General features: G+C 41.8%; 1 protein-coding gene across 2 annotated transcripts; it reads left to right on the top strand.

The window, feature by feature from the left end:
* Nucleotides 1-17: 17 nt before the first annotated feature.
* rhot1a (ras homolog family member T1a) lies at nt 18-17,943 on the top strand. 2 transcript variants are annotated; one of them, XM_061065499.1, is made up of 20 exons: nt 18-378; nt 2,473-2,531; nt 2,650-2,731; nt 3,322-3,365; nt 3,450-3,503; nt 3,614-3,666; nt 3,972-4,080; nt 4,852-4,953; nt 5,157-5,255; nt 5,593-5,701; nt 5,820-5,940; nt 7,007-7,091; nt 7,199-7,344; nt 7,534-7,634; nt 7,753-7,883; nt 8,095-8,178; nt 8,316-8,438; nt 8,833-9,035; nt 10,177-10,299; nt 15,774-17,943. In XM_061065499.1, the coding sequence occupies exons 1-20, from the start codon at nt 342-344 to the stop codon at nt 15,889-15,891; spliced, it is 1,983 nt and encodes a 660-aa protein (XP_060921482.1). In that variant the 5' UTR covers nt 18-341; the 3' UTR covers nt 15,892-17,943. The 2 variants fall into 2 exon arrangements, with proteins under 2 accessions (XP_060921482.1, XP_060921483.1); XM_061065500.1 differs by lacking the exon at nt 10,177-10,299 and having other exon boundaries at nt 20-378.
* Nucleotides 17,944-18,037: the final 94 nt, after the last annotated feature.

Genomic DNA, 18,037 nt, shown 5'->3' with positions numbered 1-18,037 from the left:
GCCGTAGTTGCCGGGTACTGGAGGTCGGGCATGCCCATGAAACAGCCACTGCGAAGTGCTATGCAACCACCGAAAAGACTGTAAAATACACGAAAGTGCGAAGAAATGTGGCACAAACTTCAGCTTAAATGTGCTCTCTGTTGAGCTGATAAGTCGCACGTTGAGAAGAAACGCGTAGAAAAGCGTGAAAGAGGAACGAAAACTGTCCGTCCGGTTTGTCCTACAAAGGAGAGTTTGACAGAGACTTCACTGCGCAGGCCCGCTGCTAGATAAACCACCGGGAGGAGGACATCAATGAAACAATAAAGACTGTCTTGTTTCAGAGGGAAGCCAGATAAAAGATGAGGAAGGACGTGAGGATACTCCTCGTAGGGGAACGTAAGTAGAGGGAGACTTTAATCTACAAGCGGTGGTGTTAGCTAAGATGCTAGTGACAGGAGCTAGAGGCTAAGCTAACAGATGATATAAAAATCTGTGTGCTTGAAACATGAGCAGCAAGAGGCTTGTTGGGTTATTCCTCAGTGTATCCTGATCATCTACACGGACTATTATTTGTCATATTTGTCTGTTTATAAAAAAGTATCGGTCTTTATTTTCTGTTTGGCGTTTTTAGTAAGTTAAATATGCATTCACGTGGTGTCTGAATAATCGGAAATATTAGTTCTCTCTGGGGAAATTCCCCTCATTCATTCATGCATTCCTTCCTAAAGGAAAAATAACACTTTGACATGCCCTCATACTCAATACACTACCTACCATAACCACGCCTTATCTGAGGACTTCACCTGTAAATAAAGCACAAATCACATCTCGATATGTTTTAGCTGAATGGCGATACACGATATATATCTCGATATTTTCTTTCTTTAAGTCTAATCTATATGGGTCAAATGTCACACAGTTTTATTAGCAGCCAGCTGCTCAATGTCAACATGAACTATGGAAGAGGATTAGGGCCAAACAAGAGAAATAATAAATCATGATTTATTTATTTATTATGCACTTACAGAAATAGACGTAAACTTTCCTTTCATGCTGTGCATATTTTGTTATGCAGGCGGTTTTGAGTTCTGCTCTTAGAGGAAGAACAGTGGAGCAGGATGAAAGTAGCCCTATTCGACCTGTTCAGACTGACCAAATAATTAACTGGAAGTTATGTATCTGATCTCATATTAAAGAGATTACTGTAAAGTTATAATTAACATCATTGGAGCTGAGACGAACCATTTTCTTTTCAAGATCTATTCACTCTATCGTGTCTTCAACACATTTTTTGGTCCTAAAAATGTCCTAAAAATATGATTTCTGAGAATTATAATTTTTTAAAGCTAATATGTCTTTGAATGGCGATCTTTATTTCCAATAAGCCGATTAAAAAACACAAAATAATCTGCTCATTATGACACAAGAACAGGAAAGGCAGACAATGCTCACAGTTGAGTGTGTTCCTAATGTTTCTAATTTATTATGACTTGAATAATAATCAGATTATGAAACTTAATGTTGATACATTTCCTGTTAATTGACTCTTGTTGGCACAGGGATGCATCATCACACATGCAGCATATTAAGCAGAATTATGGGTAAATTTGGATCCCAGACCCTGGGTTGACAGCAGAATGAAGACTTAAAGGTCAACAATCCGATCCGGTCTTCCCCTTTGTCTGTGTCTGACCTGGACTATTTGTTGGCTGTGAAGCTTATGTGTTGTTGGTACTATTTATATTTCGGTTGTGGCTCTGCAGGGTGGCCTACATTGCCACATTAGGCGAGTTGGTACCGACTGTTCCAGAGAGACATTCAGCCAGAATGCTACGTGCCTTCTTCGTCGTTGTGAAGTTCAGTAGAGCTTAATTTGCAGGGTTACTCAGAGAGCTTTTAAAAATCACTGAGGTGTAATGCAAAGTATCAAGAAGAGATATTTGAATCATTGATTCAGATTTATAGGTCATGATTTCTTTTGTGTCGTTTGAGAGCGAATGTGAGAAATCTTTAAAAGTGTCTTTAAATCAGAAAGACGTATTGAAGCCTTTTCTTTTGATGAATCTTTTGACTGAGACTGAGAAAATGTTGATATATCCAATAACAATGAATAAAATGTGACTTTATGACGTTAGAATCTGACATGACCTAATGCACGATTGGGAATCTTTAAGTGTAACTGCAGGCTTTTATCGGTCAAGTAAGTTGATTTTGAGTGACTGTGCATCTCTTTATTAAATCTCTCCTTAATGGACTTAATTCAAGACCACGTTTCTCCACTTCGGCCTGAAGCTGTAGTCTTTAGTTTTTTAAAAGCTACTTTCAGAGTCTTTGCACTTCACTGTTAGTCCAAACCCGTTGAGCTTCTTTGATCTGTGTCCTCCTGTCACTCAACACATCACCCAGAAAATGTAGAGGTAGCATGCTAACGCTCATCATCAGAGGTAGAAGCATGCCTTTAAAAACCTTTTTTTACCCTTTGCCTTACAGCCAAGGTGGGGAAGACCTCGCTGATAATGTCTCTGGTGAGCGAGGAGTTTCCTGATGAGGTACGTGTCACATGACAGACGTTGTATAAATCATCCTGGTAGCCGTCAGTATCATTATTGTTCAAATGCAAAATATAAATGATGCATGTTGTGATGTAAGTTCACGCTTGCTTGCCAGGTTCCTCTCCGGGCCGAGGAGATCACAATCCCAGCTGATGTCACCCCAGAGAGGGTGCCCACACACATCGTGGACTACTCAGGTAAACTCTTCACCTTACTGCACAAACACACAGTCTGCAGTTATGATGTATTAAGATCATTCCTAAGACAGGGTAAATAAAAATGCATTTTAACCCTTTCAGATCTGTTATGCTTCTGTGTAAAAATATATTTCATGAAGACACAATATGAGTGGGTGCATTAATTAAGCTTGAATCAACTAATTTAGCCCAGTAACACATAGAGACATCCACGTCTTAATCGATCTTCATCTTTAAGCCGTGCAGAGCAGCAATTCTAAAGTCATCAAGCTTACAAAGGTCTGAGTGATCTTGGATGTTCAGCCTGTTTTTCATGTTAAAATCAAATTCCTCCTCGTGTAATATTCTCCTCCAACCACCCTTTTCTTTTAAACTCAAGAAATAGGTCATGAAACGGACAATAGAGGGTTATGAAATGCAGCTTTATGTCAACATTATTTGACTTGAATTGGCTGTATAAAGGCCAATCCAATGTGTAATGGTCCCTCCTCCCTATGAATAAGAACAGGTTGTTGTTGTTTTTTCGTAAGTAAAGTATGGCCTGATACATTTTATGACATTGAACATATGTGGCTTTCTGACCCCTCCAGAAGCTGAACAATCAGACGAGCAGCTGTTTCAAGAAATATCAAAGGTGGGTTTGATGTCATCGTCTGCACTTTGTGTTTTTTTTTTTCTGTGTGAATCCCAAACTTAATATTTTAATTCGTCTTGACAGGCTAATGTGATCTGCATAGTTTACTCGGTCAACAACAAGAAGTCCATCGAAAAGGTGAGCATCGTTGTCCTCACATTCAAAGCTGTTGCCATGTCGCTGTTTGAATCGGGACACAACTCGAGTTGCGTGTGAATGTGTTTGATGTTGTGATTTACTCCCCTCAGGTGACAAGCCACTGGATCCCCCTCATAAATGACAGGACGGACAAGGATAGCAGGTGCGTTCAAGTTACTATAATAGATGTGTGTTTTGAGTGAATGTGTGTCAGTCTCCTCTGTAGGTCACGTCAGCTGAAATGGCATAACGTGCAGCTGCTGAGCGAGCTTTTTTTCAATCAAATGTTTTTGTTCATAAAGAGATAAATAGCCTTTGCATATTCTCAGCGGGCTTGTTTACATCATTGAATTATTTGTTTGGTCCATCAAACTTCCCAAAACCTCCCAAAGATATTCAGCTAAAAAACATCGACTAATTGATAATTGCTTTGGCTCTATCCTGCGTTGATGATTGGTTTTGTTGCAGGGTACCATTGATCCTCGTTGGGAACAAGTCGGACCTGGTGGAACACAGCAGCATGGAGACGATTCTGCCAATCATGAATCAGTACCAGGACATCGAGACCTGTGTAGAGGTACGAGATAATGTGTGCAAAAACACCTGTGCAGTTCAGAGTCTTTTGTTTGTGTAAATGTTGAGGTAAACCTCGATGAAGCACCTGAGAGTGTTGACATTGAATAAATCTGTCAGAGCTTTCTGTCTGCGTGCTGCAGTCCAGCTCCTGACTCCTCTTACACTCAGAGTCATTAATAGATTTATATCACCGAACCCCGGGCGCTCTGATGGACTGTGTTGAGTGTGCTGAGAGGTTCTGCTGCCAGGGAGGAAGCCTGCCTCCGTCTGTGTTTCAGCTTAATTCAAATCTCCCTCTGTAGCATGAGACCGCTCAGTCATGCTCTGCTCAGGTGGATCACTTACAAAGTTAAAAAAGGGAGCGTGAGGCGGACGTGAGAGACGGCACACACCGAGTCAGCTGGTGAGAGTTGGACTGGAATGAAAGAGGTGAACTGATGTTGGACTGCAGACTCAGTGCTGGAGTCGTTGTCCTAATTCTCTTAACTTTTGTACATTTCTTTCATACACATCTGTATTATTTTATTCTGACTTTTAATCGTCTTTGGGTCAAAGTCCTCGTGTTTGGTGATTTTTATGGTTTTAAATCTGCTCAGCAGCTGAAGTAAAAAGCTACTTTCCATACTGTACTCTCTTGCAAATAATCTCTAAGCCTTTTTTGGAAATTAAAGTAATTAGGTACCTTGTCTTTCCCTGAGAGTTATTCTTGGTCGGGGCATCAACACTCACACACGGCCCTCTCTCTTTCTCTCTTTCTTTCTTTCCTCGTTAGTGCTCTGCCAAAAATCTGAAGAACATTTCCGAGCTGTTTTACTACGCCCAGAAGGCTGTTCTCCACCCGACGGGACCCCTGTACTGTCCGGAGGAGAAGGAGGTGAGGTCTTCAGTCGATGCACATGCGGCACACATTTTCCTTTGGTAACATACTGTACAAATAGATCAGATTTTAACAACGAATGGAGGACATACTGGACAAGTTAATATTGCATTCCTGAGTTCTTTAATACACTGAAATCTTTCTGTGTTGTTTCTGCATCATTGCATCACCTAACAAATCACATTTCTTTGTTGTTACAGTTGAAACCGTCTTGCATTAAGGCTTTAACTAGAATTTTCAAAGTGTCTGACCTGGACAACGACGGCATCCTTAACGACAACGAGCTCAACTTCTTCCAGGTAACGTCTTCCACTTAACGGTCTGACTGTGGCTCAGTGGAAGAGTCGGTCGTTTCTCAACCGGAAAGGTCGAGTAGGGTTTTGATTCCTACCTCAGCAAATGTAAATGTAGTAGTTGTTTATCCACACTGGGTAGGTTAGGTTATCCTCATTGAAGAAAGTGAAAGTATGGGACGTTTTGCTTGTCTTGCATCACCTCCAGTTAGTAATCATGTCGCGTCCTGTTCATCGGTGTAGAGGAGGATAAGTGCCAAACTGCTACGCTGGTTTAAGATAACGTGTTAAAACATGATGAAGACCTGAAAAACAAATGTTTTATTGTCGCTTGTGTTTGCAGAGAACGTGTTTTAATACACCTCTGGCACCTCAAGCCTTAGAGGACGTGAAAAATGTGGTCAGGAGAAACATGACGGACGGAGTCAAGGACAACGGACTCTCTCTCAAAGGTCGGACAAAATCCTGTTTTCTGATTCCTCTTCTTGTTCCCTCTTGTCTGACTTTTTTTTTTTTTTTCAAAGACAATCCTTGACCTGTTGTTCTTCTGTGATTGGCTCTTTGCTGCAGGCTTCCTGTTCCTGCACACGCTCTTCATACAGCGAGGGCGACACGAGACCACCTGGACTGTGCTGAGGCGGTTTGGTTATGACGACGACCTGGAGCTCACACAGGAATACCTGTTCCCCTTGTAAGCACAGATACAAACAGGATTATATTTTATGTGAAGGGAAAGAGGGGACGGGACAGAGTGAGATGCTGGGACAAATGTCTGCATCGCTTCAGTACGACGCCGTGTTTGATGACCTCACTGTGAGGAGTTTATGAACGATGACGCATTGAGAACCTAAGCTCCCTTTTGTTTGTCAGATTTAAAATCTGTAGGGGCGACTCCTGACAATTCCTTAGCTCATGAAAAGTTTTGCAGGTGATTTTCTAATTAATCGCTCAAGTGTTAAGTCAGTAAAATATGTTTCAAAAAATTAAAAACTCCTGCTAGACTTTTATTCAGCAGAAGGAGATTAGGAAAAATAACAAATTCTGATCTTTATCGTCTAACATCCGATGCTAAAGAGATCAAATCCACACATTTGATCATTTTTATCATCCTGTTAGGAAGAAACTATGAGAATTTTTCTGTAACTGTTGAGACAATGCATGAGTTTTACTTAAACTTAAAAGCTCTAAAAATGTTGTCAAATAAAACGTTTTATATTCCAGCTTGTTCAAGAATCCAGCCCACAGAAATATTTTAATATTTTTGTCTGATCGCTCGTTCCTCGTTTCATCTTCTGTAACAATTGTTTTTTTTATCTTTTTGATTGAAAGTGAATCGAGCTAGTTTATAATTATTGTGCAGGTTCATTTGAAACTGAGTAGAGATGCACCGATCGGGATAATCAGAGACGATGCCGATACCGATGTTTGAAGTCACAATTTAGCCGATTTAAAAATTTGGATTCCGATATTTCTTTCATGACTTCTTTTGGTGTCAGACTCGCACAAGGCCGACTTTTTCTCTCATGTTTGACATGAAAACAAGTCAGAGTTTGTCCAACAGCTGACTTCCCTGCCCAAAAAAAACCCTCTTCTCTGAATCAGTAGTTAGCTGCACAAGATGTCAGCATTAAATTGTTTTGGCACAACAAATAAACATCGACATTGAACCGATTGATGCATCCCTAAAAAAAGTGATATTACGTAAATGTTGCTGATGTTTCTGTTAAATAATTGATCTGTGTGTTCCTCTGATGCAGGATAAAGATCCCCCCTGACTGCACCACAGAGCTGAACCACAACGCGTACCTCTTCCTCCAGAGTGTCTTTGACAAACACGACAAAGTGAGCGCTTAGAAATGTTGAACTTACAGACATTTTTATATTTAAATGACATATCAAGTTTGAAAGTGGACTGCTGTACACACTAGTCACTCTGTGCTATGATCCAGGACAGAGATTGTGCGCTGTCGCCGGAGGAGGTGAAGGACTTGTTCAAAGTGTTTCCCTACATGCCTTGGGGGCCGGATGTCAACAACACAGTGTGCACTAACGACCAGGGATGGATCACATACCAGGGATACCTCTCGCAGTGGACGTGAGTGTGGAACATTTCTATAAATACACACACACACCCAGACACACACACACTCACTCCTATTTTAGTTTTACACAACCTGAATGAGTTCACACGTATGAAGCATTTACATCAAAAAATACACACAGTGTTTTACAAATGTAAATAATATCAAGTGACTCATCATGATGTTTCTGTTTTCTGCTGCAGGTTAACAACATACCTAGATGTGCAGCGGAGTTTGGAGTATTTAGGTTACCTTGGTTACTCTATCATCTATGAACAGGAGTCCCAGGCAGCAGCCATGACGGGTGAGGAAACCTGAAGCAGCTCAACGCCCCGTTCCTGCACAGAATAAAAGAACATGGGCAGTGAAGCTTGCTTTTTGTAAAACATCTACTACAATAGAAATGTTTCCTTTTCTTTCAGTGACGCGTAACAAGCGCATCGATCTGCAGAAGAAACAGACACAGCGCAGCGTCTTCCGCTGCAACGTCTTGGGTGCTAGAGGCAGCGGGAAGAGTGGCTTCCTCCAAGCTTTTTTGGGCAAAGACCTGCAGGTCAGTGGATATCAAAACTGCAAATCTTTCCCCTAAAAACAGGAGGGGCACTGGCAGAGTTCTACAAAATGGCCTCCAGCAGGCTGCTGGTGTGGCATGCTTCTCCATTGTATCTGTCGTCACTTTAATTTGCACCAAAGCAGAAGTGAACAGACTCCAATCAATTTCTAATATAAATCTTGATGGTGTCCTGTTTTATTTTCCATCACAGCAACAGAGGCGGATCAGAGAAGACCACAAGTCCCTCTACGCCATCAGCACCACCTACGTTTACGGGCAGGAGAAGTACCTGCTGGTGAGAAACATTCACTCATCATCTGCTTTTTTTCTGGATTTACTGTTGCGTAATCTGCCTGTTGCATTAAACTGTGAATTCCAGCGAAAACGTTAATCCCTCCGTCTGCACTCTCTGTCTCTCTCTCTCACTACAAGCTCCACGAGGTGATGCCAGACTTTGACTTTCTGTCCGAGGCCGACCTCGCCTGCGACGTGGTGTGCCTGGTGTTTGACGTCAACAATCCTCGTTCTTTTGAATACTGCGCCAAAGTGTACAAGGTATGTTTCAGTAGATGGTTAAATGTTCATCAGATGCACCGCTGCTTGCTACATGAGCTTCATTTTGTTAGTATATTCACCTCCCTTCGTTCACCTACACAAAGCTCTCGTGGGACACTGTGAGAGGAGGGGGAGGAGATGGAACAGATTTAACCTTGTAGATGGACAGCCAGATGTTCGCTCTGCACTGACTGCACTACTCTTTACAAATCACCAGAAATACCTGCAGTCTACCTGTGAAATAACATTCCCTCTAAACTAGGGTCGTTCCAACACTCAGACAAAAATCTAGCATGGCCAAACATGATCCAAAACCACACAAGTGAAGAAGGGAAAGTAACGAGGGGCTGCATACCGTCTTATTAACGACATTGAATGATTGTGTTTTTTCCAGCAATACTTCATCGACAGCAAGACGCCATGTGTGGTGATCGCCGCAAAGTCGGACCTGCACGAAGTACGGCAGCACTACAGCCTCACGCCGCAGGACTTCTGCCGGAAGCACAAGCTCCACCCGCCCCAGCCGTTCACATGCAACACGACCGAGGCACTCAACAAAGACATCTACACTAGACTGACCACCATGGCCATGTACCCGTAAGTATTACCATCTGGTGTCGTCTCCTTTGTGTTTACCCTGAGCGAGTCCTGCTACATACATGAGCCATGCCTCTCCACTTTTATCCCCCGTCTGGATGTATGTTCAGGCAGTGACATTTCGCTCTTAGTATTCAGAGATAAATGCAAACGGGAAATTATAAAAACCCTCTTTACGATGTGTCGATAGTTAGACTCAAGCAGTTCTTTGGTTTGTGCAGATTCTTCCCTTAAAACTGAAACATATTAATCACACATGCTAGGTCGATGATGCAAGCCCCTCCCTAAAATTCTTGAAGGTTAATCCTTCAATCCTTACAGGGTGCTTTAAAGCTTTGTGTTAGGATCAGATTGGAGAGTAGATTAATTAGCACTAAATGGGATGCGTCCACTAAATCTCATATTAACAGGCCAGAAATCCACTTCTTTAATTTGATTAACTGCTGCCCTCCAGTGTGTGAGTTTGAGTAGTAAGGCTTTGATATTTACAAACGTTTTTACGTCTGAGTCACATGTCTGCAAAGACTGAACAAGGAGTGTTACCCCCAGCTCAGGGGAAAACCAGACGTAGCAGTGACCCTCTCCTTCCTCCCTCCACAATGATGAGCAACTTAAGGGAGAGCACAGGTCAAAACAAAACTGCCTTACCTAAATTAGATTTATTTGATAGAAAATGATCACTTGTATGGCCCTTATTCTGCAGACCTGTTAAATGTTTTTTTTCCCCCCTGAAATGTCCCCCAAGCAGAAAGGTCTTCTTCTGTTCTAAGAGTTCTGACGTGGAGGCAATGAATCCCTTTTATTTTGTTAGCTTTTGCATTTCCTTTGATTTGCCTGATCTGAGTCTGTAAATGGTTGTCATGACTGTTTTCCTCCTTTTGTTGTGATTTGATCTCCTCATGTCTCCCTGAAAGATCTCTATAAAGTTCATGCGACATGTTTCCTTTAGCGGTTCTTTAGTTTTTCTTTTGAGTCGAGTGGTTGAATGTAACTGGGAAGAGTTCAGGCTTCATCTCAGAAGTTTGTATTGTCTTAGCTCAGGTCCTTTAGTTGTCGGCCTTGTCCTCCTCCTCCATCCTCCTGTTTGTGTGTTGTCTCTGTATGGTGGTGAACAGACGCATTTTTGTGTGTCTTTCCGCAGCCACGCCCGTCTCCGCTGCATGTGTGCCTGCAACAGGTGCACCTATTGCCTGTGTCAGAACCTCCTCAAGTCGGAGCTGCTGAGAAATATTAAGGCTCAACTCCGCAGGGTCGTTTACAACAGGTTCATACGTAGAATAGTTTAGTGTTGTTAACGTAGACTTTCTCCCTCCTCTCTCGGCTCCTTCCTCCTCTGAGCTCTTTAACACTGTTGGTGGTCTGGTGACGGCTCCTCTGCTTTCCTTCAGCTTGCTCCTTTTCTCAGATTTACGCTGCATATCCACTGCAGGAAACTACGAGATAAACTGTAATTAAGCATGACGGCAAAGTCGTGTTGAAAAGAATACGTCAAGTCTTTATGTGATGCTTTGTCGTCTTAAAGGGACATTCTCCTTTTTCTCACTGCTGTGTAGCTGCTTATCTCCACATGCCAGCTGTGTCTTGCTCAGCTGTTCCTCAGCATTGTGATGCTTGTTAAAAATAGTAATCAAGGGTTGCAGGGTTCAAAGTTAGTCTTTCTAAACACACGGTTATTGATTTGTCCTCTGGATATTTCTTTCACATTAGTGTCTGTTTTTAAATTAGTTTCTTTTTCACCGCAAAAACTCAAATCTTAAGGAGTCTATTTGTCTGTTTAATAGTCAAAATATCATGAAATATTAATGACATTCGGCTTACAAGTCCTGATAAAACTCTTATTTCAAGATATAAAGCAAAAAAATGAGGCTCGAATTGCTTAATGAGTAAAATATTAAAAGAAAAGAAGATGTTTGTCTGGACTTTAATAAAGCCTAATGAGATATTTTTGACCAGAAATGAGACAAATTCATCGGTCAAGTTTGCGTTTAGTTATTAGTAAGTTATTATCTGGGCGTTAAAGGCACAAGGTAAGTACTGGCTGACCTCTGAACTTAAGCATCATTTCAGAGTCGCCCATTATCGGTTGTTGTTTTTTAGTTGGGTTTTGGTTTGACAAGAAGCTCACAAAGTCCAAGAAATAAGAAACAAAAAGTCACATACACCTGCTCATAATAATGAAGACCTAATCCAAAAATGTCTCAGATTTCATCAGTGCACCTAAAACACATCAGTCATGTTAGCTGTGTTGGTCTCTGCTCCAGCTCCGGCCGGCCCGCCCGCTCTCTGTTCACTTTGACACGGCGCAGCGTGACCCTGCTGTGCCAGCTAACACCTCGGCTGTTTGCCAGGAAGGTGACCGTGTGCTGGAAGAAGTGTGAAACAATGCATGATCCACTGCTGCTTGTGCCGTGCAAACCTTCACCCAATGATACAACTCTCATAAAACACTAACATGATGTTAAATTGGAGGAGATATGAAAAATATAGCTTTTCATTGGAAAGCATGGTTACTTTTTTTGGATGCTTCTGGAAATCTTTAGCCCTCTTCAGACTGCCGTTTCAAGCCGTCTTATTAACGCCCCTGTGATGTTTCTCCTTCAATCTGAATGTTGCAGAGGCGTAATATGGGATCAAGTGATCCCCTCTCTAGTCTGTACCGTCATCAGAGGTAATAACAAAGGCGTTACTGAGGCCTAATAGTGAATCAGCTGATTAAATCTGTGAATTCACACCTCTAGTTTGTACTGCAGTGGATATGCAAACAGCAAATCTTGACTAATACTGTTTATAATTTGCACGGAAGCTAAGTGTGAGTTTTGATTTGTGCTTGATTTAAACTGAAAACCTCATTGAAGTCTGCATGATTGTAATCAGTCTTATTTTTCTTCCTTTCTATGCATTTCTGCACGGCACCTAACTTAAATAACTTAGCACTCGCTGATAACTGATGACCTGTGATGATGTTTTCAGTCTCGCTTTGTCCTCATTTCCATCCTTATCCTCAAAGTCGACACCTACAGGAGACGCTTTGTTTTCAAGCCAGTGATCTCAAATGTTTTTTACAGATTTTCTGATATCATTTCTCCCTCCTGATGCTGAGTCTGTCACCTGAACTCAAGTAGCTGCCAATACAGCGCATCTCTCCGACATCAGCAGGATAAAAAAAAAGACTCGGACTTCTGACATTTTTATAACGTTAGCCACAACATCAACAAAAGAGCGGAGAACAACATACTGGAGAACAGGAAACATAATGCAGCAGTTTAATAACGTGCACAGAGATCGTAGTGGCCGCGTGCAGACACTCTATGCATCGTCCAGCAGTCACAGGTTATAAGCGTCACCACCCTCTGTCACTCACTCGAGGTGAATTGTGCAGATTATATCCTCCTGCGTTCTCACATCAGCCCACTTTGACTTGCTGCGGAAAAAAACTCTATAAGGGTCTTGCAGGAGAAGATCCGGGTATCAGCTGATTGTGTTCACACACACAGCTCCTACTGGAAATATCAGATCTTTTCAGGAGTGTTCTGCAAGTGTGAAAGCCCTATTTGACTTCCTGTTAGCACTCTGATATCTGGAGAATGCAGTATAAAAGGCTGATTTGGATACACACATTGGTGTCTGATCTGATGATCATGTGTTCTCCTGTAGGTGAAGACTACATGAATGTAACCAGCTGATGTTTTAAAATCAAAATGTGTTTCCTTGATGTTTGAATTGATTGTATTGTACTGTCATTTCATTCTGTTTTTCCCCCCATCTTGTACGTCCTGTCTTGTTTTTCTTTCCACCCTTCAGGTGTTCAGAGTCATGTTTTTGGCTGCCCCTCTTCCTCTTCCTCCTGCATGTTTTCACCCTCTGCTAATCTGCATGCCGCCTTCTTGCATGTCTCACCTTTTCTCCACTTCTCTGGGTAGCTGAAGGCATGCCTCATTCTGTTTGCAGCAGGCGATAGGTTTCTCATCTACCCTCCTCTGCAGTAATGCGAGCTTGGTGTTTGGAGTGAGATGGGGGAGGTTTTCTGAAGAACAAGCAGGGTTTGAATGGCCGTTAATGGTGTTACATATCTGCAGTATTGTGTGAGTTTAAATGAAATTTGAATATGTTTGTTTGCGCACATTTGGCTCAAAATGTAAGACTTTGGGTTGGGCTTTAATGGACTGAGACGGAGCTGCGTTTTGCTGCATCCAGAACTAACATTTTTTTGTGTTGATGCCTTTAATGTCTTTGAGTTGTTGACTCTATTAATAGCATGACACTTTGATAGCTGGCAGCTCTAGAGCCGAAACACAACCCTGAAGGCACCGTGCTGCAGAGAAGTGGGTCGGTTGACTGAATCAGATTCAGTTTTTATTCGACATTGGACGACATTTTGATCCAAGTCGTTTGCACAGTGCAGTTAGTGAATTAAGTTAAAGTTAAAAGATCAACCAAAAACCTTAAAAGTTACTGCAAAGGTCATTTTCGCAGTTAATCGCCAAATTTAAAGAGTTTATCGCAATAAATCATTTTTTATAAAAACTGTTAGGCTTATATTTTGATGTTTTGTACTGCCTTAAGCTGAGAGTACTTCACATCCTGTGTGCTTTTATTTTTTAATGAAGTAAGGCCCTTCCTGTAGAGTGAAGGTTAGGACGTGAACTTCAGAAACAGGAAGTTGTAATAGATCACAAACTGATGTCAAACAGCTCAAAGGAACGGTAACAAAGGTCAACGTGTGATGTCATAAGGTGGATATTACTTTGGACTCGTCAGCTGAGCTGTCTGAGAGTTTGTTAAAGTGAAATGAGACATTCAAAGATGCAGCAGTGTCCTTCTTTTACATCACTGAGACTACAGGGAGACACTGAGGACGACTATCTACGGGGAGGCTGAAGGGACAAAATAACATAATATAATAATAAGAATACAGAATAATGACATCAGTAAAGACCTTAATTAATCGTTAATTTAACCAGTTAATTCTGACAGCCCTAATCTGAAGGTTTTATTTCAACTTTTGATCATGAACAATAAAAAAAGTTGTTAGTTTAAAATGCTAAACTCAACAAAGACAAATGGGAGAAGAGCAAAAACTATTAAAGTAATAGTAAAAAGTATTGTCAAAGACAGAAAAAACTAATTTAAACATTTTCATGAAAAGTGTTTGACATGATGAAAACAAGATTTAATGCTTGAACATTTCCAGTCATGTCCGGGCTGCCGTGCGGTTGTGTACAGATGGTACATGTGGCTTCTTTTTATTTTCTTGTTGTTTGTGTGTGCGGTGACGTTTGAGCAGGTACGCAGTCGTGGTTGAGCTTGTGCTTTGATGGTTTTTGGTGCTGAGTGAAGTTCTGTATTTATCAGGCGAGGTGGAGCTGGGTGATGTGACTGAACACAGATATCATGGTTAGTGTCTTCTTTATAATCTATTTCTAACCTGGGGTTTTAAAAAAAATGTTTTAGTCTTTTCTTAGGTAGTGCAGACGATTCTTGCCTTGTTAATACCAGATGTAGTTATCTTGAGTTGAAACTGTTCGGGCCCGATCACACATCGCAGCAAAAGGACTCTCTTGATCATTTTGAAGATTAAATACATAATTGTTAAATCAAAACTGTAATCGGCAGAAGATTTTCTTCATGAAAAAGCCTCTAGTTTTAGCCTTATTCAGTAGTGTACAGGAAATATCTCCCAGCTCCACCTGCTGTATCTGTGTGCACACACACCCAGGCAACCACATGACCTGGTGCTGTGTATATGTGTGTGTGTGTGTGTGGGAGGCTCCTGGGCTGGGTGGAGGCTGTGGGGGGCTGCCTGCTGTCAGAGGAGGGTTTCAGTCTGACACAGCAGGTTTCAGCCGTCTCCAACCTGGAGGAGTCGGCCTTTATGGAGGCCTCTGCTGAGACGCTAATTCTCCCCGACAGGTAAAGGAAGCAACCAATCACAGAGACTCAATACCACCCCTTTAGTTTGTTAAATCTGAAGCCACATCAGCAGCTGCTTTGTCTTAATATGCTAAGCTAACTGACAGCTTGTTGAAGCCCTAAATATCAGATATTTAACAGACAAATATTTTATAAATGTTGGTTCTTTCTTGTGGAGAGGGAGGAACAGTGAACCGAGTGAAAAAGTTGTTCTAGGCTCTTCATAACTCTCCTGAGTGTCAGGGTCTTGGTGTTTGTGATGTAGACCAGTAAGGACCTCTCGGGTACAGGAAACGATTTGAATTGAAGGTGGACACATGATTTTCTGTCTTTTCCTCTGCTTTTTGTCGATGCTTGCTTTTACTGTTAGTCGGCTTAGTTCCTCAGTGTTTGTGCTTCTTGCCAGACCAGCTGGCTGTGTGTTTGGTCAGGCCGATTTTAACAGGATTTTAATAACCATTTTTTTTCTTAGTTTTCTGCCTCTTTGTGAGAATCAGCAGCTGCTTCTTGTTGTCCAACCTCGGCTTTTCCCCAGCCAATCGCTTCATCTTTTATCTGCGTCCTGCTCCCCAAACCAAAACTACACCAAATGTCAAGAGAGAAAGCATGTGCTCCTGTTTTCAGCCGCTGTAATAGGCTGCTGATTTCGTCTTTTATGGTCCTGATTCAGGAAGTTTGAGAGACACAGAGAGAGAGAGAGAGAGCACATGACTTTGTTTTGTCATTTGGTGTCTCATCCCGCTGTGATTTTAACAAGCTGCTCCCTCTTTATTTTTTATGCATTTGTCTCCTCTCACCTGCTCTCCTGTGTCCTGCTTCCTCCCTCAGGCACATGGCTCAAGCGGATCTGAAGAACTCCACCTTCTGGCTGAGAGCGAGCGTCGGTGCCACGGTGTGTGCCGTGCTGGGCTTCGCCATGTACAGAGCGCTTCTCAAACAGCGGTGATGGGACAGCGTGAGACTTCCTGCTCCCTCTCGTTGACTCTGCCCTCTTTTCTTCTACCTGAAAGACTCGAGAAAAAAAAAAAAAAGACTGACCAACCAACCAGGGCAGTATCCTCAGTCCACAACTCCTCCTCTAACTCCCACAATGCAACACGGGCAAGAACAAATGAGCAAAATCCTAGGTACATTTTTTTATGCATTAAAAACAGAGTGTGGTTTATTTTTTTTGTTTATATTGGTGGCAGACAGGGACACCTGACCTGCAACACCCTAAACGATTAACATGTGGAAAAACATTCTGCAAACTAAAAAATGATGCAGATTCAAACGCAGAAGTCAAGAACAAATGAAACGACAGAAATGTGCTGCAAATGAAGAAAACGTGTTTCAACAAGTCCAAAAAAAAACCCACAAATTCAGAAAAACTGCAAATGTTGCAAACCCATCCACCTCAACCATAGACTATATGAAATATGGACGTAGTCTCAGTGACATCACCCTTTGGTTACCGAAGGAGAATTTTGAAGTGCAGCAGTGGGGGTGGCCATATTGAAAATGCTGCCTAAGTTTTTCAGTCAACCTAGAAACAGGCAGAGGAGTGCAGTTGAGGCGGGCCGTAAACCACGACTAACAGCTATGTTGCGCCTGAGTGCATGATATATCATTCACTCCCCATGTTATGCATAACTCTTATCCATCATGAAATAAAAATGAATGAGTTATAAAAAAAATATCCACTTCCTGTACAGTGTGTGGCGATAAAGACGTGACCTTTCCAGAGCCAAAAGAACGCGGCTGTGCACGTGTTTATTTCTGCTGTCAAAATGAGTGTTTTAATGAGGTGTGCATGTTCTTTTTGGGCTTACGGAGCCAGCCTCCAGTGGACACTCCAGGAACTGCAGGTTTTTTTTCCCCCCCCATCTTCCATATTTGCCTTCATTTTTCAACACCAGAGGTCGCCGCTTGATCTCAGCTGAAGGTCCCAGGGCCACTTCCTCATCTCCTTCTTTTTCAGTTAAAAAGAAACGGTGCCTCTGAGCGCCCCTACAGGCCCGGAGCGCTTCAGTGGAGTTGTCTGGATTTGCAGCATTTTTCTGTTTGTGCATCAGTTTTGCGTTTTCTTGAGGATTTTCGCAGAATGTTTTTCTTTTCATTTGCAGGTTGTTTCCTGTCGTTGAATTTGTGTTTGCACCATTTCTGATTTTGCAGCACATTTTTCCTAAAGGGAATCATCTGAGGCCGTTGCAGGTCGAGCACCATGTTGACCACCGTAGTTTCTGTTGAGGGGGGGAAAGGGGCAGGTTTGAAATATCACCTCTTCATGAGTTCATTCATTCTGACGATCTGGGATCTGTTGGTCTAGTCTAGTCCAGGGCAGACTCTACTAGTGGCTGGGTGTTTCCAGCTGACCCAGTCTTGTTGTTTTTTATTCTCTCAGGTCAGTATTATTCTCAGCTAGACGTTTGGAGACCAGAGAGAAGCAGCCATAATCAGACACACCACAAAGGGACTCGATTCTGTTCATAGATGTGTATATGCAGTAAATATTATGTATGTATACTCATAGACACCTTCATGAGGTTTATACATCTAACACTAGAAAGGTCATGGATGTCATACACTTGTTTATTTTTGCGTGTTAATTTATTAACCTGTTTTTTTTTTCTTGTCTGTTTTGAGTGCACTGCATGAAACAGAGCGAGGGATTGACATTCTCCATGTATTTTTGTATTTAGTATTCTCAAAGCTTGTCCTCCAGATGTATCATGACTTTCTGTTTTTATTTTTCTGCTTTTCAAATAGAGCTCTGTCCCTCATATTATATTTTATGAAGTTAGAGGCATCGTAGAGAAAGAGATTAAGCAATTAACAACAGCCATTCAGCGCACCTCTCCCACCTTAAAACTACGACCGTGTTTCTTCTCATGTTTCTCTTCTTTTTTTCAACATTTACAGTAAAAAAAAAAAAGTATGCTCTGACACAGCTGTGTATGTGTGAGTGAAACGACAATTTAACAGCAACAAGGAAAATAAAATGGTTTTAAAAAACTGACATTTACACCCACTGATGTCATTGTGTTTGTCTGTCATCACCCGTTTCAAAAAGGAAATGTGGGACATGAACGCATGCACGACTGTTTACACGA

This window comes from Labrus mixtus, chromosome 20, assembly GCF_963584025.1.
Source record: "Labrus mixtus chromosome 20, fLabMix1.1, whole genome shotgun sequence".
In the NCBI taxonomy this organism is placed as follows: Eukaryota; Metazoa; Chordata; class Actinopteri; order Labriformes; family Labridae; genus Labrus; species Labrus mixtus.
This window is presented reverse-complemented; position numbering and strand designations above follow the sequence as displayed.